The 22,065-nt window shown below is 49.6% G+C and overlaps 9 protein-coding genes across 11 annotated transcripts; 5 read left to right on the top strand and 4 right to left on the bottom strand.

The window, feature by feature from the left end:
• Positions 1–97: 97 nt before the first annotated feature.
• On the top strand, positions 98–2,304 carry FOIG_05387 (uncharacterized protein). The gene has a single exon (XM_031203964.1). The coding sequence runs from the start codon at positions 451–453 to the stop codon at positions 1,981–1,983; it is 1,533 nt and encodes a 510-aa protein (XP_031065793.1). The 5' UTR covers positions 98–450; the 3' UTR covers positions 1,984–2,304.
• A 39-nt stretch (positions 2,305–2,343) lies between these two features.
• FOIG_05388 (arginyl-tRNA synthetase) lies at positions 2,344–4,946 on the top strand. Its single transcript, XM_031203965.1, has 4 exons — positions 2,344–3,006; positions 3,056–4,260; positions 4,307–4,720; positions 4,770–4,946. The coding sequence occupies exons 1-4, from the start codon at positions 2,527–2,529 to the stop codon at positions 4,774–4,776; spliced, it is 2,106 nt and encodes a 701-aa protein (XP_031065794.1). The 5' UTR covers positions 2,344–2,526; the 3' UTR covers positions 4,777–4,946.
• On the bottom strand, positions 4,898–6,101 carry FOIG_05389 (uncharacterized protein). Its single transcript, XM_031203966.1, has 2 exons — positions 6,065–6,101; positions 4,898–5,996 (listed from the first exon to the last, which is right to left on the bottom strand). The coding sequence occupies exon 2, from the start codon at positions 5,960–5,962 to the stop codon at positions 5,537–5,539; it is 426 nt and encodes a 141-aa protein (XP_031065795.1). The 5' UTR covers positions 5,963–5,996; positions 6,065–6,101; the 3' UTR covers positions 4,898–5,536.
• FOIG_05390 (uncharacterized protein) lies at positions 5,592–9,212 on the top strand. Of its 2 annotated transcripts, XM_031203968.1 has the most exons (3): positions 6,390–6,471; positions 6,529–8,021; positions 8,111–8,635. In XM_031203968.1, the coding sequence occupies exons 1-2, from the start codon at positions 6,460–6,462 to the stop codon at positions 7,228–7,230; spliced, it is 714 nt and encodes a 237-aa protein (XP_031065797.1). In that variant the 5' UTR covers positions 6,390–6,459; the 3' UTR covers positions 7,231–8,021; positions 8,111–8,635. The 2 variants fall into 2 exon arrangements, with proteins under 2 accessions (XP_031065796.1, XP_031065797.1); XM_031203967.1 differs by having other exon boundaries at positions 5,592–6,471; positions 6,529–9,212.
• FOIG_05391 (arsenical-resistance protein) lies at positions 6,497–9,212 on the bottom strand. 2 transcript variants are annotated; one of them, XM_031203969.1, is made up of 3 exons: positions 8,247–9,212; positions 8,053–8,195; positions 6,497–8,002 (listed from the first exon to the last, which is right to left on the bottom strand). In XM_031203969.1, exons 1-3 carry the CDS (start codon positions 8,494–8,496, stop codon positions 7,259–7,261), a joined length of 1,137 nt encoding a protein of 378 aa, XP_031065798.1. In that variant the 5' UTR covers positions 8,497–9,212; the 3' UTR covers positions 6,497–7,258. The 2 variants fall into 2 exon arrangements, with proteins under 2 accessions (XP_031065798.1, XP_031065799.1); XM_031203970.1 differs by having other exon boundaries at positions 8,053–9,212.
• Positions 9,213–10,119: 907 nt separating this feature from the next.
• FOIG_05392 (uncharacterized protein) lies at positions 10,120–13,243 on the top strand. Its single transcript, XM_031203971.1, has 3 exons — positions 10,120–10,415; positions 10,467–10,835; positions 10,886–13,243. The coding sequence occupies exons 1-3, from the start codon at positions 10,284–10,286 to the stop codon at positions 13,031–13,033; spliced, it is 2,649 nt and encodes an 882-aa protein (XP_031065800.1). The 5' UTR covers positions 10,120–10,283; the 3' UTR covers positions 13,034–13,243.
• A 312-nt stretch (positions 13,244–13,555) lies between these two features.
• FOIG_05393 (uncharacterized protein) lies at positions 13,556–15,142 on the bottom strand (the record flags this gene model as incomplete). Its single annotated transcript, XM_031203972.1, has 1 exon — positions 13,556–15,142. One exon carries the CDS (start codon positions 15,140–15,142, stop codon positions 13,556–13,558), a length of 1,587 nt encoding a protein of 528 aa, XP_031065801.1.
• Positions 15,143–16,095: 953 nt separating this feature from the next.
• FOIG_05394 (uncharacterized protein) lies at positions 16,096–17,004 on the bottom strand (the record flags this gene model as incomplete). Its single annotated transcript, XM_031203973.1, has 2 exons — positions 16,096–16,233; positions 16,768–17,004. The coding sequence occupies 2 exons, from the start codon at positions 17,002–17,004 to the stop codon at positions 16,096–16,098; spliced, it is 375 nt and encodes a 124-aa protein (XP_031065802.1).
• A 3,224-nt stretch (positions 17,005–20,228) lies between these two features.
• Positions 20,229–22,020, top strand: FOIG_05395 (uncharacterized protein). Its single transcript, XM_031203974.1, has 2 exons — positions 20,229–21,463; positions 21,522–22,020. Exons 1-2 carry the CDS (start codon positions 21,064–21,066, stop codon positions 21,578–21,580), a joined length of 459 nt encoding a protein of 152 aa, XP_031065803.1. The 5' UTR covers positions 20,229–21,063; the 3' UTR covers positions 21,581–22,020.
• Positions 22,021–22,065: the final 45 nt, after the last annotated feature.

The following is a 22,065-nucleotide window of genomic DNA, read 5'->3' on the forward strand; positions in this document are numbered from 1 at the left end:
TCTCTGGGACCCTGGCTTGCAAGCGTTCCTGAGTGGTGGCGGCATTGAGACCACCTCCACTTAGCCTTAGCCATTAGCTCCTAGGTTGTTTGCTGTCGTCCTCCTGGGAATGGGATGCTCTCCCGATGGAGATGGATGAGCTTCAATCCCCATATCAGGCCAGGAGCGTCCCGTCCATCCTGTCCACTTCCTTTCTTTCCTCTTTCGTGATTCATTAATACAAGCCCCTCCCCCGTGCGTGCATCTCCTTCGTCTGGTCTCTTCCTATTCTCACTCTCGTTTGTGATCAACTGACTCCTACTGCTCTTGGCTTTTCCTTTGAGCATCCTCTCTCTATTTCCTCTCATCTTTCTCATCGGCCTGCATTTTCCTTCACCCTTGCACGCCTGCTGGCAGGATAGCATCTCTCATCTCTTCAATACATCGACATCGAACGCGGCAATTGGCATCATGGGTGATAGCTATTCCGCAACTTCTGGCCATACAGCCACCACGGCCGTCAACCGACCAACAATTGACACCAACACTGAAGCCCAGGAGAAGCCTCAATCCCCAAAAAATGACCCTACGCGTCTTCAAAGCCTCGATACTTCCGATCAAAAGCGCCTGCACAGTCTCGAAATCCCCCTCGACAATGTTCGCTCTCCCCCTTCTCCCGCTGTAGGCGTCAACCCAGCTCTTTTCCGCAAGCAGACCTCTCTCGACATTGATGACTACTTCACCGGTCCTCGTGATATTCAGAAGCACTCAAAATGGCCTCTCGTTATGCAGATGCACGGCTCCATCATGCCAAAGTTGATCATCCCTCTGGTCGCTATTGGCGCCTGGTCGACTGCCATTACACTCATCTACAAGCTGGTCTACGACATTTCTGTTGACTCGGTTCTGCTCACCATTCTGGGTTTCGTCGTCGGTCTTAGTCTTTCGTTCCGATCCTCGACTGCGTACGAGCGTTACGCAGAAGGTCGCCGATACTGGGGTATGCTTACCATGGCTTCTCAGACACTGGGCCGTGTCTTCTGGATTCACGCCAAGGATGTCCCAGACCAAGACCCCCGCGAGACTATCCTCAAGAAGATTGGCGCGATGAACCTTATTGTTGCTTTCTCAGTTTCTCTCAAGCATGCCCTTCGATTCGAGCCCTACAGTGCCTACCCCGATCTGGAGCATCTCATCGGCCATCTTAACACCTTTGCCAAGGATGCCACTGCCGCTGATCCTGACGGTCCTTCTATTAAGAAGAAGAACATGTTCAAGTCCGTTGGAGAGTACCTTGGTGTGTCGTTTGCTCAGAGCAACCCCCGTAAGGCTCTTAAGAAGACCGACAAGCCTCTTGGCAACCTCCCTCTCGAGATTCTCAACCATCTCGCCATCACCATCGATCGAATGGTCGCTCAGGAGCAACTCCCTGTCCCAATGCAGCAGACTCTTGCTTACAATCATCTCACCATGATGAACGACTGCATGACTGGCTGTGACCGTGTTCTCAACACTCCTCTTCCCATTGCTTACACCATTGCTATCAGCCAGATCACCTTCGTCTATGTCTTTGTCCTCCCCTTCCAGCTTGTCGATAAGCTCCAGTATATTACGATTCCTGCTTCTATTGTCGCCGCTTATATCATTTTCGGACTTCTATTTATCGGCCAGGAAATCGAGAACCCCTTTGGACATGATGTCAACGATCTTCCCCTTGAGATCTACTGCGATCAGATTGCGGCTGATATGGATATTATTGCGTCTCATGATAAGCGCGAGCCGGATTCATTCCTTCTCAGCCACAACAGCATGCCTCTCTACCCCGTCAGCACTGCTTCTTCCAACGCATGGATGAAGCGAAGTGACGAGAAGCTTCGCCAAACCATCAGGGACAAGCCCAATACCATGTTTGAGTGGCGCAAGGAGATTGCCCGCAAGAAGTTGAACGGTGGCAAGTTTGGCACCAACGACATGAAGATGAACCCTGGCGACCACAACGTCTAGATCTTTCCTTGTTATACCCCTCTAATGCATGTTGTATAGACTTCTCGAGGGAGTTGTCTCACAACTACGGCGCATCAAAATAAGCTATGTCTAGTTTCGGTTCTTTATTAATTTGGGTTGGTTTGCTCTGAAGGACCTCGGAGGGGTTACTTCATGTTAAGTGTGAAAAGGTTCGGCAAATATCACTGGGTGTTTTAAGTGGTCAGCAATAGCGTTTTAGTCTGTTCAATCTTCAATACAAATTGATCTTAGAAAATCCCTCAATGAATACTGAAGTGCTGAGATCCATGAGTGTTTGTTTTGGCCGTGACTCAATATGAAAGTCGCATGAAGTTGGAATCATATCTTATCATGGCCTGACATGGATGGAGGGGTAAAATCGGAGCGGAATTTCAGGGCAACCGTGCCCCGCGATTTCAAGCTCTGCATCCGTCCCCGGCGAATGATGACTCGCAGGAAAGAAGTGAAAGAGTCAAAAGCCATTTTTTTTTGTTAACCCTTGAGCCCACTTGACTCACACTCACTCGCTCGGAATCGCCATTGATGCTCGCGCGGCGCTTCACTTCCTCCACCTTTTTCTCTTCTTCTACTTCTTGTTATCTTGTAACATCCTCTTTGCCATTGCGACAAGCTTTTGTCCAGACTCGTACCATTTCTCTACTCTCGACTCGTCAGTCCCCGCGACAACAGATATTGCATCGCGACTACAAGTACCCCTCCTCCATCAAACATATACGCACCATGGCGACAGACGCCAACGCTCTCGCCGACCAGCTCCAGCAGCTCGGCCTCGACAACATCGAGTCTTTCCCTGGCTGTCACCCTGATACCAACCCCGTCGACATATACCGTTCACACATCACGAGTCTTTTGGCGCCTATTACTGGTGTTGATCCTAAGATTATCTACCCCGCCATCCAGTGGACTCAGACTCTCGACAAGGGCGATGCTATTCTTGCTGTTCCTGCTCTCCGAGTGAAAGGCAAGAAGCCTCAAGAGCTTGCTGAGGAATGGGTTGCTCAGGTGAGTCGCATAAAAGAGCAATTGCTGAATTATAGCTAACATAATGAAGTTCCCTGAGTCTCCTCTTATTGAGAAGCCTACCGCTGCTGGTCCCTTCATCTCCTTCTTCTTCAAGCCCAACAAGCTTACCAGCATGCTCCTCCCTACGATTCGAAAGCGCGCCAACAACTACGGCAAGAACCCTTACAACGGTCTCCGAGACCCTAGCGACCCCAACTCTGGCAGGAAGCGAATGATTGTCGAGTTCTCCTCGCCCAACATTGCCAAGCCTTTCCACGCTGGTCATCTCCGAAGTACCATCATTGGTGGTTTCCTCGCTTCTTTGTACGAGAGTGCTGGATGGGAGGTTACCCGAATGAACTACCTTGGTGACTGGGGTAAGCAGTATGGCCTGTTGGCTTTGGCTTGGGAGAAGTGGGGTGATGAGGAAGCCCTCAAGGCCGATCCTATTAACCACCTCTTCAACCTCTACGTCCGAATCAACCAGGATATGTCCGCTGAGAAGGAGGAGATTGCGGCTAAGAAGGCTGCTGGTGAGGACATCACCGCGCTTGAGGAGAAGTCCCTGGACGAGCAAGCCCGAAAGTACTTCCGACGAATGACAGATGGTGATAAGGAGGCCGTCGAGCTCTGGCGACGATTCCGAGATCTCAGCATTACTCGATACAAGAAGACCTATGCCCGACTCAACATTGAGTACGACGAGTACTCAGGAGAGTCTCAGGTCCCTGAGGAGGACATGGAGAAGGCCGCCAAGGTCCTCTCTGAGAAGGGCCTTACCGAGGACGCTAACGGCGCTATCCTCATTGACTTCTCCAAGCACGTCCCTGGCAAGCCTGGTAAGAGTCTCGAGAAGGTCATTCTCCGAAAGAAGGACGGCACTGCTCTGTACCTCACCCGAGATATCAGCGAGCTTCTCAACCGACATGAGAAGTACAACTTTGACCACATGATCTACGTCGTTGCTTCTCAACAAGATCTCCACTTGAAGCAGCTCTTCAAGACCATTGAGCTTATGGGCCACGAGGATATTGCTAAGAAGTGTCAGCACATCAACTTCGGTATGGTTCTTGGTATGAGCACCCGAAAGGGTACTGTCAAGTTCCTCGACGATATTCTCCGTGATGTCGCCGACAAGATGCACGAGGTCATGAAGAAGAATGAGACCAAGTACTCTCAGGTCGAGAACCCTGAGGCTGTTGCCGATATCCTTGGTATCAGCAGTGTTATGGTCCAGGACATGTCTGGAAAGCGGTATGTATCCTGAACTCATTGGAATATCTGTTACTAACAAAACTAGAATCAACAACTACAAGTTCGACATGGACGTCATGACCTCTTTCGAGGGTGATACTGGTCCTTACCTCCAGTATGCTCATGCTCGTCTGTGCTCTATCCGCCGACGAGTTGGCCTCTCCGATGATGAGCTGGCCACTGCCAACTACGATCTTTTGACTGAGAAGCACGCTACGGATCTCGTCCGACTTCTTAGCCAGTGGCCCGACGTCGTCCAGAACACTCTCAAGACCCTTGAGCCCACCACCATCTTGACATACCTGTTCAAGATGACACACGTTCTCAGCTCCAGCTACGATCACCTCCGAATTGTCGGCAGCGAGCCTGAGCTCCAGAAAGCTCGTATGGCTCTGTACGATGCTGCCCGAATTGTCCTCCACAATGGCATGAGTCTGCTTGGTCTTACACCTGTTGAGCGGTATGTTCCCCGAAAATGCCTATCATGAGTAATTTCTAATGATGTATAGAATGTAAGCTACGAGTCTAAACAAGAATTTGCAACAGAAATGGGACAGGAATTTAAAGAGGGGCATGGAATGATGGGCGTCGAGTCTTATTAACTCGACTGATGGCGCATTAGACGAGACTATGAAAAGTTATAATATACCCATTCAACTTATCTTTGTGGTAGTTCTGATCTGTGCTGTTTCAAAACGTCCAGCTTCACTTGGAGTGAGTGCTTCTCAAGCCTCAGCCACTGGACAAAGCGACAGACTACGTCCACTGGACTCAACGATAGCCCTGAGGAGTCACAGAATCTTTCGATAGTGAATTGGCTCGCCACCTAGAAACTTTTTGCAGGTATGGCAGGTCCCTCGGCCTGAGTCACAAACGCACTCATCCCTCGAGGCTGTATCCGGCACATTCAGTCGGAATGAAATCGGACAATGCATGTGACACAAATACAGAACTGAAGTCACCACCGAACGGCTGCATCTGACAGGTATGTGTTTTGACGATGAATGATATTTTTATGCTTTGCCCCATAGCTGAGATTTCGGCCGTGATTCCCATGCATTGTTCCTCTGTTTCTCTATTATACAGCAGCCTGTCGATTTAAAGGCTCAATTGATCCATTCGCTGCTGAGCCGCAACATGATCTAAATCTTACGCGATTATAGAACCGGTATGTCTTCCCATTCGTGTCGTCCCGAACTCTAGCAATCTCAATAGTCGTACAATCGTCTCATCCCGTACCTCCACCAGTTTTCGCCGTTGTATACCCTAACTGCGCTTAAGCAGAAGGGACCTTGGTCCTGATCTGAACGCCGTGCCAGCCCTTGACAAGATCTCCGAGAGCAGCATTCACCATACGCTGCTGCTTAAGGATTGTCTGACCCTTGAAAGCAGGGGATGTGATATCGATGGCGTACATGCTCCCACAACCACCCGAGACATCTTGGACAAGTAGTTCAGTGGGTTGAAGCTTCTCGGAGAGTATCTCGGCGATGGCAGACTCGGCGGGGCTCATGGAAGGCAGATCGGGCTCTTCCTCAACGGCAGCGGAGAACCGAGTGGTAGAAGTCGAGAGAAGTCTTCGGGGCGTTGATGTAGGTATTTGTGTTGTAATGCGGGTGATGGTTGTAGGAGCGCGGACAAGTGTGCGCAGAGGCAGACGAGCAGAGCGCATTGCTGCGCGGCGACAAGTATTGCAGATCATTGTGTTAGAGTGCAATTGAATCAATTGGCTTTTGCTGGAGGAGAGGGTGAAAGAAGTTAATGACGATGGTGGAGTTTGAGTCTGGACCGAAGTTGGGATTACCTAATTGGGACACATGGAGAAGGAAAAATGTGGAGGGTTTGTAATCGAGCGATCACGGTTTGTTGGCCGTGGGTCGAAATGGAGTGAATGCTGTTGTTTTACGGAGTATTGCTTCAATTGATCTACACTCATTAATACAGGGTACAGTACTCCGTAGTATTCACCAAAGAGGTCTATTCAGTGAGGGATTGAGTGTTGTAGAGCCATTACTCAGTTCGTATTAGATAGACCACAAGCCTGGTGGGACCGGAAAACTATTGGTGCTGTACGACGCCTTTTCAGACAATCTTTTCCAACCAATTCGACTCATTCTCCAGCGCATTTTATCCAGTACCCGAGTCCACCATCTCACCTGAGCCCGTCTCATTTCAGCTAGAAAATTCACCCAATCCATCATGCCACGCAAGGTACGATATTTCCCACCCTTACTCCCGTATATCCGTCAAAATACTAAGCCCAACTAGACTCGAACACCCGAGTCTCTCGCTCTCAATCGCGAGAACCAGCGTCGCTCTCGCGCAAGACAGCGTGAATTACTCGACGATCTGCAGAATCGCGTGCGTGAGTTTGAGCGTCGCGATGGTCAGGCTACGCTGGAGATGCAGCGTGTTGCGAGGGCTGTTGCTGGGGAGAATGCTGCGCTGAGAGGTTTGCTTGCTGCGAAGGGCGTGTCGATTGAGGAGGTTGAGGCTCATGTTGAGGCTGTGAGGCACGGGGAGAAGATGGTTGCGAGAACGGGTGTGGCGACTGTCACGCCCGTTTCGACGCCGTCTTCCAATGCTTCGCCTGTTGTTATTGCCTCGAGACCTATGCCGTGCTCTCAGCCTCAGGGATGCGCTCCGGTGAGGGAAAATAGTAACCCTCCGTTTGCGATTCAGCCCAAGATGTACTCGCCGCCAACACCTGCTACGACTGCTACGTCTTGCACAGAAGAATCAGGCTGCTGTCCTAGACCACAGCCTGCATCGCAGCCACAGCAACAGCCCGGACCCCAGCAACCAAAATCTCCTGACAAAATTCACTGTATGGAAGCCGCTACAATCCTGGCTCAAATCAGAGGCCAATCAGACATATCTCAAGCTCGAGCTGTTCTTGGATGCGCCGAAGGCGAAACCTGCATGGTCCGCAACACGGATTTGCTCAATTTGATGGACGAGATGACCTGATACTATGTTTCACTACATATCCCAAAACTCAGTTCTTCCAGTTCCATCTATCAGAAACCCACCGAAGGAGATACACCAACCCCAAAAGCACCGGAACCTCAATCAGCGGGCCAACCGTCGCCGCAAGCGCCTGGTCGCTACTCGGTCCGAACGTGGTAATAGCCACTGCTATCGCAAGCTCGAAATTGTTACTCGCCGCAGTAAAGCTCTGCGTTGTAGAGAGAGGGTATCCGAAACCAGCATGTCGAGATACCAGAAGTGTTGCGAAGAAGATTATAACGAAGTAGACGATGAGGGGGGCTGCGACGCGTACTACAGACACGATCTGATGGACCACTTGATGGCCTTGGGAAGCGAAGAGGATGAGGATGGTGTAAAGAAGGCCGATGAGAGACCAGGGGGAGATGATGCGCAAAAAGACACGCTCATACCACTCTGGTCCGGCCATCTTGCGCAGGGAGAAGCGAGTGATGATAGCTGCGCCGAGAGGGATGCCGAGAAAGACTGCTACACTGGTTGCAACGGTTGAGTACGACACCTCAAGAGAGCCCTCCTCTCCGCTGATCACCGAGATAAAGAACACAGACATTGGCGCGTATAGAGCCATCTGCAGTATCGAGTTGATGGCCACAAGGATAGCGCAGTATTCGGCGTCACCGCCAGCAAGACCGTTCCAGATTAATACCATGGCGATGCAGCGTGCGAGGCCTACGAGGATAAGACCGATGCGAAGTTCGGGCTTGTCTGGGAGGAAGGCCCATGCCAGGCCGAGCTGTCATCGTCAGAATATTGTATGTTTGAGGAAATGGGGCTATGGGTTACCATCAAAAAGGGCGCAACTATCCAGTTGATGAAAATGCTAAAGAGAATTTGCTTCCAGACGTCCCGCTGGGAGAAGATCTCGTGGAGACTCTCATATCGAACTTTGCAGAGGATGGGATACATCATAACGAGCAGGCCGACAGCTAGCACATCTGATAAGTATACTTGTACCACCGGATAAGCTGTTTATATACCTATTGGAACAGAAACGCCAACAAACTTGCCCTTCTCAAGAGCCGGTCCAGTCGAAGGGACAAAGTTGCCCAAGATAATACCGACTACCATGGCGAGGAAGATCCATACTGCTAGAAAACGGTCGAGCCAGCCAAGGGATTTGAAAGCCGAGACGTTTTCCTTATTTTTCGGTTCTTCGGATGGTTGTATATTGCGCTCGGTATCGTGAGTAGAGGATTGCTCCTTTGTACGAGGATCTCGTTCCGACATGGTGTCTTCGTTTATGTCTGCCGTCTTCAAACTATGATGTTGTAAAGTTTCAGGCTTAATTTTGCATTTGAACAAGGGAGAGTGTTATAAATTAATTAATGATTCACTGGGCAGCAATGTCGCATTTCTTATTTTCTGGTCCAACCTTTTTGAACATTTCACACACTCGGCACGGTGCAGTGAACCAATCACAGATGGGGCATGACACAGTCCCTCCGGAGACGGCGCCGGAGGCACGGAGCTTGTCTCGGCGTAGCCACAACGGGATTTTCTTTATCTGCCGGATCATTATAGCTGTGATAAGGCTCAAATGCCGTTTGTAAGCTTACTATGCAGATGCTCACTACAGCTTGGTCAAGCGCAAGACTTTTACCCGAGCGCATGCTCCCCCCTTCTCAGCAAATTCGTTCATGGTCTTCTGGGTGGCTGGTTAGTGGTATCTGTGAATCAATTACTGTTGTCTTGGATATTGTGCCGTACAGAGTCGTGCGTTGAAGTTGAATCGGTATTGTGTGACTACACGCGGGAACAATCACGAGCAACGGCGCCGCACAACGGGCCTACCGTTCAACGGTGATACAAAACGTGGTGTATGTGCCCGTTGCGTTTTCTCAACGGTAAGAGTCAGTTATAACAATGAGGCACCAATTCAATGGCGTGTGCAAGAGAGTAAAGTTGCGTTCCATATCACACCATGATCAATCAATCACCTCATGTACGCCCCATTCTCAAAATTTGAAAAATCAAGAATCTTCCTCTATTTTATTTTAGAAACGTCTCCCGCCCTGCATATGGTGGCGTGGGCCCAATTGGCTACGTGTATCCAAGCACAGGCTAGTGCCGTTTCTTTTCATGTGCCGCAAATACGAGGTTCAGCTTGGTACGACACGGGAAGTGCTGCATAAGTCTTGCATAGGCGGATTGAATTCCGTGGATAGTGTTATCTGATGAATCATGTGCATGATCAACCATGCTAGCCGTAGAAATCTCACGGGAACAAGGTCGTGGGTTAAGGTAGCATTGTTTCTCCTGACGATCGTGGCGCAGATTAAGATGTGCAAGGAGGATCAAGAGGATCGGATGACGATGTTTGATTGAGTTTCAAGTGACGGAACGTACATAGTAGTATTCGCTTTGAAGGTGCAACGGCCAGAGTTAAAGGTTGGTGGTTGAGTTCATATTTAGACATAGATACCCAACCGCAAACTTGCATCCAACTAGACCCTTTTCAACCATGAATTTGTCTTGATTTGTCTCGACTGCATGTACGCGCAATCGTCTCATGCGGCTCTACCATAGATGACTCTATGTTTAGCGACATGGACCCAGTTTCATCATCCGTGCAGTGCCTGTCGATCTCATGTTGACAACCCAACCCAACCTCCGTCCGCCTGCGGATTTCTCAGTTGTGAAGTGATACCGACTCTTGGAACTGCAACTAACCTTTTAGTCTATTGGCAGAGAGTATCCAAGACAATTGTTTCAAATATATCCTACGCTCTCATTCGTAGGATTTCTTCTCATGGCCTGCAATCTCGTAAAGTCTACTATCCCGCAGAAACCCACTTCTTCCTTTTCTTTCCCCATCATGGATCAACCCACAGCTTGTGTCAATAATGGGGCTATGATGATCGTACATAGGATCCCCAGCCGACCTATTTCCAAGGCGGGATCAGGTTTATCTCGTTTAAATCCTCCCTTTCTTCTTTTCCTCTACTTTTCTTTCTCGTGTCTTGGTGATTTCTTCGTGATTGCGGAGAACGTGATTTGGTGTATTTCTTTTCATCATGGTGCGATTAAGTATAGTTGCTGCGCTCTACGCTGCGGTGGTCAGCGCAGTGGACTTTGATAAGATCGCTGTTGGAAAAGGTCATAGTCGGTTACCGGGTGCTTATATCTTTGAGTTCGAAGAGAACCATGTGCGTATACTTTCATCTCTTATATCCCTTTCCACAACTAACAGAGCTTAGGACTGTGCCGACTTCTTCGCCAAGGCTTCGTCACGAGGCAAGACTCGTATGCAGTACAACTACAAGCTGTTCAAAGGAGCTTCGATCCAATTCACCGATATCGACAATGCTGAAGACCTAGCTTCCGAGATGGCATTATTGCCTGGCATCAAGCAAAAATGGCCTGTCCAGACATTCAGCATTCCCAAGCCAGAGGTTCACTGGACGGGCACACCGGGAATGGAGTACAAGTCTATCCAAAAACGAGGCTTTGAAGAGAGGGATGCTGTGAATGATACGTTTTCGCCGCATGTCATGACGCAGATTGATAAGTTGAGGGCAGAGGGTGTCACGGGCAAGGGTCTCAAGGTTGCCCTCGTCGACAGTGGTGTAAGTCATCTTCACACTCCCCCTGATACCCAGAACTAACAATCATGCAGATCGACTATAAACATCCAGCCCTTGGAGGCTGCTTCGGCAAAAACTGTCTTGTCTCCTTCGGCACTGATCTCGTAGGCGACGCATACGACGGCTCCAACCACGCCAAGCCCGACAACGACCCCATGGACTGCGCCGGTCACGGCACCCACGTCGCCGGTATTCTTGCCGCCCAGAAGAACACAATGGGTTTCACCGGCGCCGCACCCGGTGTGCAAATAGGAGCCTACCGTGCGTTTGGCTGTAACGGCGAAGCTGGAAACGATGTCCTCATCGCAGCGTTCAACCAGGCGTTTGAAGACGGTGCAGATATTATTTCAGCTTCTATCGGCGGTCCGTCGGGCTGGTCCGAAGAACCGTGGGCGGTGGCTGTTTCGAGAATCGTCGAACAGGGCGTTCCTTGTGTTCTTGCGGCGGGGAATGCAGGGGCTACGGGAATGTTTTATGCGAGTACGGCTGCGAATGGGAAGAAAGTTACTGCTGTTGGGTCGTTTGACAACACCAAGTCTCTCGCGCTCCTGAATGCGTCGAAATACAGCATCGATGGAGGTCCTGAGCATGAGTTTGGATACTTGAGTGGTAAGCCAAGTGCCTGGAAGGGCGTGAAGCTGCCACTATGGGCACTCAACTACGACACGTCGGTCGCTGATGATGGCTGTGATGAGTGGCCTAAGAACACACCTGATCTCGGCAATTATATCGTTCTTCTCCGACGAGGTTCTTGTACTTTCGATGCCAAAGCTGCCAATGCAGTCAAAGCTGGTGCAAAGTACATCATGTTCTACAGCAACAAGGAGGATCTCGCACCTTTCGACGTCTCTTCTGTCGGGGGTATCAAGGCAGCAAGCATCGTGTCTCCCGAACAAGGCGCAGAATGGATCGCTTCCCTGAAAGCAAAGAAGAAGATCACCCTGAGCATGTCAGACGGAAGTGACGGCAACGTTATTCTTGAGCAGAAGCACAACAACATTACAGCTGGTGCAGCCAGTACCTTTTCCTCGTGGGGTCCAACATGGGAAATGGACGTGAAGCCTCAATTCGGAGCCCCAGGCGGTAAAATCCTCTCAACGTACCCCCGAAGCATGGGAAGTTACGCCGTGTTATCAGGTACTTCCATGGCTTCACCCCTCGTCGCTGGCATCGTCGCTCTCATTGCAGAAGCCAGGGGCACACGCGATCCAGCACTCATCGAGAACCTCCTCTCAGCCAGCGCAAACCCGCAACTATTCAACGATGGGGAAACATTTTATGACTTTCTCGCACCTGTTCCGCAGCAGGGCGGCGGTATCGTGCAGGCTCACGATGCCGCCCACGCAAAAGTCCTTTTATCGCGATCAAGTCTTTCGTTCAACGACACGGATCATTTTGTTGAGTCGTTGAACTTTACGGTTAAGAACACGGGCAAGAAACAGATCGATTTGCAGATTTCTCACGTCCCGGCTGTTACGATGTTTACGCTTGTCGAGAATTACATTTATCCGGATGAATTTCCTAATGACTTCGCCAAAGAGCATGCTAGCCTCAAGTTCAGCGAGTCGAAAGTCACTATTGATGCTGGCGAAAGCATCGTCATCGAGGTGCTGGCTACGCCTCCCAAGGGTCTTAACGCAACGCGTTTGCCTGTTTGGTCGGGTTATGTAACTATCAACGGCACCGACGGAACATCTCTATCACTTCCATACCAAGGTCTAACAGGCTCTCTCCACGATTCAATGGTCCTCGGACCTAAAGATACATGGATCGCGAACTCAACCGACGAGAATCGCTTCCCCATGCCGGACAACACAACGTGGACACTCCCCAAGCCCGGCACAGCAAACAACCTCACCGACACACTGCCCGGCCTTACATGGTTCCTCGCTCTAGGCTCAGCAAAGCTTCACGCTGAAATCATGCCGGTAACAACCGAGAAACCAACATCTTCCAAAAAGCCACGCGTTATCGGAGAGCCGGTTGACTTTCCCCTGCTGTGGAACGCAATGGGTGCTAACTCGCAAGCTTTCACTGGTGAACTTGCAGATGGCACCTTTGCGCCGGCGGGACAGTATGTTGTGAGATATAGAGCGCTGAGAATATTTGGTAATGAGAATAAAAAGGAGGATTGGGATGAGGCGTATTCGCCTGTTTTTACGATTCGATATGAAAAGTAAGAGTTGCTTCTATGCTTGCAAAGGCATTATGAGGGTATTTGTTTCGATTTCGTGTACAAAAGCATCAGAGATGTAATAGGGTTTAGGAATGGTCATGGGCAAATAGGTACTGGTTAATTATCTGGATAATTAAGGATAGAATAGAACTTAGATGTAGCTGCAAGCATCGCTACACACGAATAGATTCAGAATGGATTCAGCTTATCTGAGCTCATCATCTCAGCCAGTGAGGTCGGCCATGTCGTGGTTTATGAATCTATCAACAATGCTCAAGATGATGCCGAAATCCCTATGAACATGGATGCCAACTTGTCCAGTTATCTATCCATTTATGCTATCTTCTGAGTCCATGCTAAATGCCCTATACAATAGAGATATTTCCAGAGCATCTACCATATGCAAACGCTTCAAGACAAAGACAACGCATCAATAGATTAACACTTTCACCAACGATAAATCTCAATCGCTATGCTTCGTGTGTACAGTCAATCCTTAGACATTCCCCAATGAACCATCTTCCTCTCACGATTCGTTCTCGTCGTCTTCATTATCATCCTTTGAAGACTTCTTTCCCTCGGGTATGTACTGACAAGCCACAGTAAAACCCACAGCACAAGGAATCATTATCACCCACGCGAAATGACCCCAGAAGATCTGCCCACGAACACCCACGGCATAAATGGCCGTTGCGGCACCTGGCACAATGGCTCTTATACCACTTGCAAGACTCAGGGCCAGAGCATTCAGCGTGCCCAAGAAATGAGGATCTGGCGCAACGTCGTTGAGAGCTAGCTGCACGCCTGTAAATGCCATGGAGACGCCAGGTCCAACGATAGTGACCACTGCGCCCAAGATCCAGAAAATGACCGTCGTAGCGTGCGTGTCTGCACGTAGAAGCGTGTTCAGAATGATGAATCCAACGAAGAACCAGGGGTATGCATATCCACAGATTTTCATGACACCGCGCGTACCAAGACGTCGGTGCAGTATGGGGAAGGCGATGAGCAACCAGATGGCTTGGCTGGCACCTTGGATGGCCATGTAAATGGAGATCTGGAATGCGTTGAAGCCTGTGCCTCCAAGCTCAATAGGGGTGTAAAGAACGACAGGAAGAATGGCCGTGAACACGAAGGCGAGGAACATGGCATGGCTGTAAGCCCAAAGAACGAGGGCCACTTGGCGAGACTTGACGAGTTCCCAAGTTGACATTCGAGGCTGGCCATTCTCTTCATGGCGAGCCTTTTTCGGCTCATGAAGTGTCTCTTTGAGAAGGAAAGCGGTTGTAATGCAGCTTGTAGAGCTGATCAGTCCAACAACAACACCTTGCAGCGCGTAGGGATAGTCGATGAAGAACTGGACATTTCCAAACGCTCGTGGAAATTGATGAGCTGGGTCTGCAAGGGCGCCGCCGATTATAGGGCCCAAGAAGATTCCTATGTTTCCACCAAATGCGAACCAGCTGAAGGCCTTGGCCTGTGTCTCAGGGGTGCTGAGTTCAGAGAGCATAGTCCTGATGACGAGGCCAGAGCCAGAAAACAGACCCGCTATACATCGGAACAGGATCATCTGCCAGATCGTCTTGGACATGCCAAATAACACAGGCCCAACAGCCGTGCCAAAAAGCGTGATGAGAAGAACAGGCTTCCGACCAATACGATCAGCGAGCCGACTCCAGCTGAGAAGCACCGTCATCTGGGTAGCCGAGAAAAGTGACTCGATAAGGCCGCTGTAAAAACCAACATCACTCTTGGGTAGATTGCCATTCTCCTGGACCATCTGCGCAATGAAGGGAAAGATGGAGAAGAAGGCAATCGGCTCCATCACACGCGCGTAGCAGAGCAGCAAGACCTGGAGTTTGGGCAGCGGTGTGCCCTCCGGCTTCGCGACACCCGCTTCCTCTGCCGTGCCATCACCAGAGGAAGTTACAGCTCCATAGTCGGCTGGCGACGCGGTGCCGATCAGAGTTGAGGCTTCGGTGTCGGCATCTGGGGCAAGTTGACCCCCGCCAACGAAACGCGCAAGCAACGGTCCAGCTTCAGAGACATCCCAGTCATCGCGCGAGGCAGAGGCAGAGGCAGGACTTTGAGATTTGGATGATTCTGCCGTCATTGTGTCGTGCAATGGGGGGCGTCTGGGTGTGCTTATATCTCAGGCGAGCTCGCGATTGAGCTGGACGGAGGGTGATATCTCTGCGACAAAGAACAAGGATCAAGGCGCATTGAAGTTGATGACGATGCCTTCTCTGCACGCACACGTTGGAGGGTCTTGGCGCACTCGGAACCTGATGTGATCGCAATTCTGAGAGAGTGAGATTGAGTGCAACATGTTGGCGACAGTTTTTATGGATCTTACGCAAATGGCCGACTTTCCTATTTCGGTAGTCGTGGAGATGTCATCTTACAGTATGGTCACGTGCTCGATGTTGCCATCGAGCTGTAGTGCAGGGTAAGCCGATTTCTGCGACGTCTTGAATCAAAAAAGGTTCTATAACGTTCATAACGGCTAAACGGTGCTTATGCCGTGGGTTTCGATTATTTCAGTTCATCTTTATTTGGAAGTGCCATCAAATGAAGATATTGAAAATTACTTACCAGCTTAGTAGGCATCTTGTATGCCACCAGAGCGCGACTCGCCAATTGATCTGTCGTCACACAAGATTGTTGCTGTCTCAGTCTGGTCCACCTGTTTTCGTCGACCCAACCACTTTTCCAACAGCCTAATCAGAAAGTCAAGGATGCTCTGAGACGCAACAAATTTTAAAGTAGACTTAGGAACCTTTGATATAGAATTTCGCAGGAATAGGCCGTCTCTCAGCATTAAGAGAAGGAAACTGCTCGGTGTCGTCGGCTTTCACAAATCAAACATCTCCAGTGCCGTGGCCGCCTTGACCGAGGCACAGAATAAGCACTGAATGTTACCCCATGGTACCATTGGCTCTGCAACCAGGAAGATGCCTGCTTCCTGTGGAGAGACTAACTCTCCAGAGAAACTTCGACCCCCAAAAAAGCGTCGAATCTCCAATTCAGGCTGCTGTTGTGAATCAACGGCAAGTGGTGGTTTGGTCAGTCAAAGTCGGCACGTCGTGAAATGTGGACTGCGCAAGATTTATGAACGCCGATCATTACGTTTTGAAACTGAGCGGTTTGTTCCGGGCCAACAGATCTCTTCCAATCCCACACCGAACATATCAAAAACGTGGACTGTAGATTGTAGTTGATAAAAAGCATATCTTGGCTGGCCGGTGTGTGGGTGAGCTACCATCGGCGGGTCAGGTTGAATTAAACATGTCCATATATCCGGTTCATCGGCATTAACCAAGCAGAGGCCTCTCAACTCCCCGCAAACAGTACGTACATGGGCTAACAGCGCCTCTGATTTTCAAATGGCCAGTGAGATGAGAGGTATCGTTGCGGCTTATCGATGTATCGAATCACGGATCGTCGATTCAGCGGTACGGAGCCAGACACGACAGATACCTTCAGTGTCATATAACACTACGATCTCGCATGAAAATCAATTTTTCGTTTCTCAGGTGAGATGTCCTAGACTGCTGATCAGTTCCATATCAAATATAGTTGCCATAAATGCAAGTGACGCAGACAGTTCCTGGTATGGCGTGAATTTGAAACCCGGATATCTGGGATCGCCAGGATCGATATGGCGCTGCCATCTCATGTCTTATGAGCTTTCGCAGCAACAAATCTCATAGGCAGGTCGGTGCAGCGATGGGTTACCGCTGGTGGGCTTGACTGGTCGGTGGATGTTGGATGATGGATCATGCTCGGAGGTGTATCGATGGCAAAGACAAATGTACCCTGCTGTGATTTGTGAGCGCACGAAAGCAAAGATGTGAAGCAAGAGGCGGCCAAATTGACAAAGGAGGAAGGCCAATAGTAGTTTCGCATAGGCGTCGTTTGAATAAACCGCGGCGAATTTGCTATCAGATCGTCATCGACGAATATGATAGACATCGTGGTATCGGTCTTTTGTCCCAAATGTCTCAATTCGGGTATATCGCGGGCAGCACAGATATGAAGATCCAATAGGAATTGGTCCGTCGGAAGTGCGCTGGGCAAACATCCAGCACCTAGCATACATATTCTGCGAACAAGGCAATATCCTTGATGAAGACCTAGCGCCCCTTGCGCGCGTTTCGATGAGTCGTGCAACGAGATACTTGTGTGAATGTCATGAGTCAAGGTGTATGCTCGTGCATAGAGGCTGCACCTGTGTGTGCTGTTTGCTGCAGTTTGCTCGAGGTTGGTTGCAGGAGAGAAAAAGTGATTGGATCCAATGTCTGCCTAAGATGCTGAATAAGGCAAAGACAAGGAATATGGAGGGCCAAGCACCTCAATACCTAAGGTACCTAGTGACGGAGACATGGAAAGCGCGGAGATGGTTTTCCTGGGCAGGGAATACGTGAGGCAGGAAGCCATCAGCTCATTATTGGGTACCAATATCGATCGCTCTCCTCAAAGGCCATGTCCACGCGATGCAACGCTGGAAGACATGGAGATTGAGACTTTCAAAACATTGACAGGCGGGGATTTGCAGTGACAACCCGCGTAAGTACGTACACCCGAAGGTTGCGATGCTCGGATAACAATGATCAAAAGATCAGAAGATCCGAGCTGTCAAGAGTCCAAGCGAGCCAGGGTTCACAACTCTATAACATGGATGATTGTGGAGGTATTTGTGAGAAAAGACGACCCGCAAATTCTAGAAGAACAAGACCAGGTAGAAAATGTCAATGCTGCATTCTGAGAAAGATATCATGCATAATGTTCCTTGCAAATCACCTTAGTAACGTCTTAAATTGCAGGAGCTTGCAGCAGCACTATCACCATTAAAGGTAGAATATGTCACTCCGGCTCCCCGAGCGGTTCCTTGACTCATCATATCTGAAGGCTACCATAGGTATAATGCCCCAAAGCGGAGACAGATGAAGGGCTACGTAATGAAAAGAGCTGCCGAACATGATACTATAGCCCAGGATGGTTATAGTAAAGACCTGAGAACAAAATCGACAACGACCAACACATCACCAAACTTGGTGATGATGAATGCTGCTAATACCGAACGGACTAAATAGGTAATGAACCCTTGATCGAGTCCCCAGTAAATTTATGCTCCGGATGCAAATCAGCTCAGCTTAGTCCACACTAACGCAGCCCACAAGCACAGGGCTAACGAGAGACCCTTGTCGAATATCAAGCAGCAAGCTCCATTTCAACAACACCAAAGCACTCGACAACACCCAAATGCGTCTTCTATCGTACCGACAGAGTCGTAGACCATGCCTAAATCGTATGCAGCTTGTGATTCGTGGGTTATTCAGTGACTCGCTTGGACCTTTCGACTCGAGTAATTTCTTCAACAACCGGGTACACCAGCCGTCAAGACAAACCAGCAGTTTGACAAGGCTGATGGACACGATAGTTGGTCATGCACGCTTCACTTTTTAAAGGTATGGCAGTATCATCCAGTTCCGCCCGCCTCTTCTATGCCCAACCAATTTAGTCGTAACTTGCTTGGAGCAAACAAGCCGTTTTTGGGCATAGCATCAATTGCTACTGGTGGTGTTTCTTTCGCAGTGCATTCCTGTCCAGTCTTGTTTCGGGCAAATCCATCCGTAAAACATCTCCCTCGCGCTACTGCACGGGCGCGCTCAGAGCCAGAGAGAACTGGGAACGAGTCAAATCTGGGGCGGTTGAGAGCATATCCTCGCAAGAAATTGCGTGTCTTGCGCAACTAAGTCAGCGTCTATCATTGGACCAAACAAAGTGCGTCTCACCGACGTCAGCAAACTAGCTCCCTGGCCTGCAGGACACTAACATCGAAGTGGCGTAATTTGGTGGCTGGTCTTGCTTGTGTTACGTTGGCTAGTCTTCCGGATCTCGCTGAGTATCTTGTTTGCCTGGGCTAGTCCAAGAATTGCAACACCGGAGCCGCAATGGCAGGCAACTGTACATATGACCGAACAAACATGAAATGTAATGTTCCAGTGGGGACATGACAGAGCTAAGGCCCCGAAGAAAAAGTGTCAGGGATGCCCCCTGCTCTGCGTCCTTTGGTGAAGATCGTTGTCTCACCAACCATGGAAATTCCCCGTGGACAAACTTTGACGCTAATGGTGCTGTAGATCCTGGTCATAGCTCGATGTTTGCCCCTGAGCCAGAACCCCGAAACGCATTTATGCAGTGTCATCATCTTCGTCTTTGAGGTCGGCGGCGTTCAAGACTACTGTATATGCTTTGTTGATGCTTTATCGGCCTTTTTGGGGCTTGGCAAAGTGAACTACCGCTAGACCGAAGTGCAGGTCCGGTCGGCCGCTCGTTCACTGTAAGTGAAGCCTCACGATTCAGCCTCTTGTGGTAGCGTAGCCTTCTCTTCTCTCTTCGACCTGTTTTTGGTCCGAGTACATGCAGAGTTCGAGACAGAGGTTGCCGCTCGTACGCTTGAAGCTCAGGTGAGGCTATCGTTGCTTTTTGTAACCTCGGCATTAGATACAGCCGGTATCTGTCATGGTATCAAGATATGGGCAGACATCATAGCCACCAACCGCAAGTCTTTGATCTGGGAAATCGAAGACCCTTCTCAGCATCGAGCCAAACATGTTTCAGCCTTTTCCTGGTTTCCTTGTCCTGTGGGAACTAGGCACGTGGCTAGAAACTGTCAACTGGACCCTAGGATGAAGTGCCGTATCGTATGTCGGTACCATAGCATCAGGTGCATGTCTAAGATCTCGACCCACTCCAATTCGCGCCAAGAGCAAGAATAAAAGAAAAAAGAAAAAGGACAAGAAATAAAGACCGCTCTGTTTTGACATGATTACTGATTAGAGCCGATCTATCCTTCATCCCACGGTGTTGGGTCTAGTTGGCGAGATCTGCCCTCAGCCACGGCTATAGAGTTCAGTCTCTTGAGGCTCCGAGCTTGGGTACAGTAAATGCCAACGGTCACAATTTCGTCACAGCTCTGTAACTACGACGTAGCTCGCCCGCGTAAACATGCCAAGGCTAAGGTAGTGCCGTTTGCCGCAAGATTCTACGCCAGCGATACCCTGCATCTTCCTCTCGCTCGCTCGGTTGTCAGCTTGGCTTGGTTGTAAACCCGACAAATTGGGCTGACGTTGTTTTAACAACTCCCCAGGCGCCGTTGGAGCTAGGCACAAATGCAAAGTCCCCTTGTTTGTGCTTGACGCCGCCATTTTATGCCAACCTAAGTCCACCCTTATAGTACCCTGCGCCTTGCACTTAGATATGATATGCCCGCAGGGATCCTTAAATGAGGTGAGGTCAAGTGCAGGGATCAGACATCGAGTCCTGCTGCGTCGGTGACAATCTGCCTGCATGTTCACTTTACTTTACTTTACTTATCGAAAACTGCCGGCCTCGAACATTTTATTGTATTGTACTCTGTACCTACCCCATCAGCGATATTCACGAGTCACACTCACACCTGTCTGTCTGTGGCTGGCTGACTATTGCCTCATTTTCATTTGCCTCGCCTGTTGTTGCCTTGCTTCCAATACCGCATCATATCCCATCAACCAACCCTCTTTGCCCTTTATACCTTACCTTGCCTCCAACATCCCCCGAGAGAATAAAGCATTGATCTGACGGCCTCTTCCCGATACAAGCCTGTACTTGCATCTGTCGGACATATTCTGCCAGTCGGCGTCTCTTCCGCCATATATGAGCATACAACGACAGGCGAGAGAAAGGAGCAGTGATACTCTGTTCGCCATTCAAGTATCGTGATCCCACTCATTCATCATCATCATCATCATCATCATCATCACCATCCCTGACGCGGAAGCTCCCTCTGACAATCAGGCTGTTGGGCTATCTTTGGCATTGAAACATCGGAAGAACGTCTCTGATAGGGTTATTTGATGGCCATATACGACACTGTATTACCCAGATATGTTATAAAACCTCTCTTGGGTCAGTTTTGAGGCGGCATACTAGTGCCATGTATAAGAATACATCAAGAAAATCATTCAATACTTTGGAACCAAAAACAATATGACAGCCTTTAGCATTGTTGTTCAACCTCCTGCTCGAGCCCAGGTCTCGACCACCCTGCATCCACCTCTCGTTGCAGAGCTAAACTTCAGAGGGGCTGTACCTGGCCACTATTTCTTCGCCATGGCTTTCTTACTTACGAGAGAAGGGAATATTGTTGAGGGAGGCTTGTCGGGGACCACTTCGGTGAACGGCGTCGATGTAACCACAGCTGGAGCTTCAAGAACAACAATCCATTTCCCGTACACAGACCTTGCTATTCTAGTTGAAGGCGCTTACAAGATAAGAGTCGACGTTTACAAGGTTGCCTACGACAACACAGACGGCTATGATTTTCAAGAGCACGCCAAGAGCAGTCGTGTCACCGTCGTTAACGAAGCAGTGCCGGCTGTAAGTGTTGGTAAGTCGCTCCATATCCAAGAAAAGTAAACGTATCCAGCTAACCTTCTGGTGCTTAGGTTCCGTTGAGCGCAGCATCATCCGAGCTCTCCAGGCCGCTGGAGTCTATATCCATTAATCATAATACCAACCTCGCAAAACACCAAGACGCAAAATATTCAAAGCATAATGACAAACATAACAACGAAAACTGCAAGACTGCTCATAGGTATCTCGCAGAGGCTATCAGGCAGAATCAGAATTCTATCGGCGGTGTCGAGGATTAAGCATGAGTCTGCATGACAGGTAACAACGAGGTTTTGAGGAACTGCGACACGACATCCACGGTGGTCAGTCGGGGAGATTTCACATGTATTATATATATCTTGGTCTTAAAGGGCCAGCGGAACTGACTCATCAGTTGTTGTGTGTTTACGCCCTCCGCGGAAATTTCAAAAATCATAATAGCTCGGACCCTACCCGCTGGGATACACTACGTCTCGCTTAGAAGCTCGATGGAACCTCGGCGGCTGAAGAGCTCCGGGCTGCAGATGAGCGTGCGTAATCTAGCTTTTGAAGGTTTACAAGAGTGCCCTGATATTGTCACCTTTGCGGAACGGAATG

This window comes from Fusarium odoratissimum, assembly GCF_000260195.1.
Source record: "Fusarium odoratissimum NRRL 54006 unplaced genomic scaffold supercont1.7, whole genome shotgun sequence".
NCBI lineage: Eukaryota > Fungi > Ascomycota > Sordariomycetes > Hypocreales > Nectriaceae > Fusarium > Fusarium odoratissimum.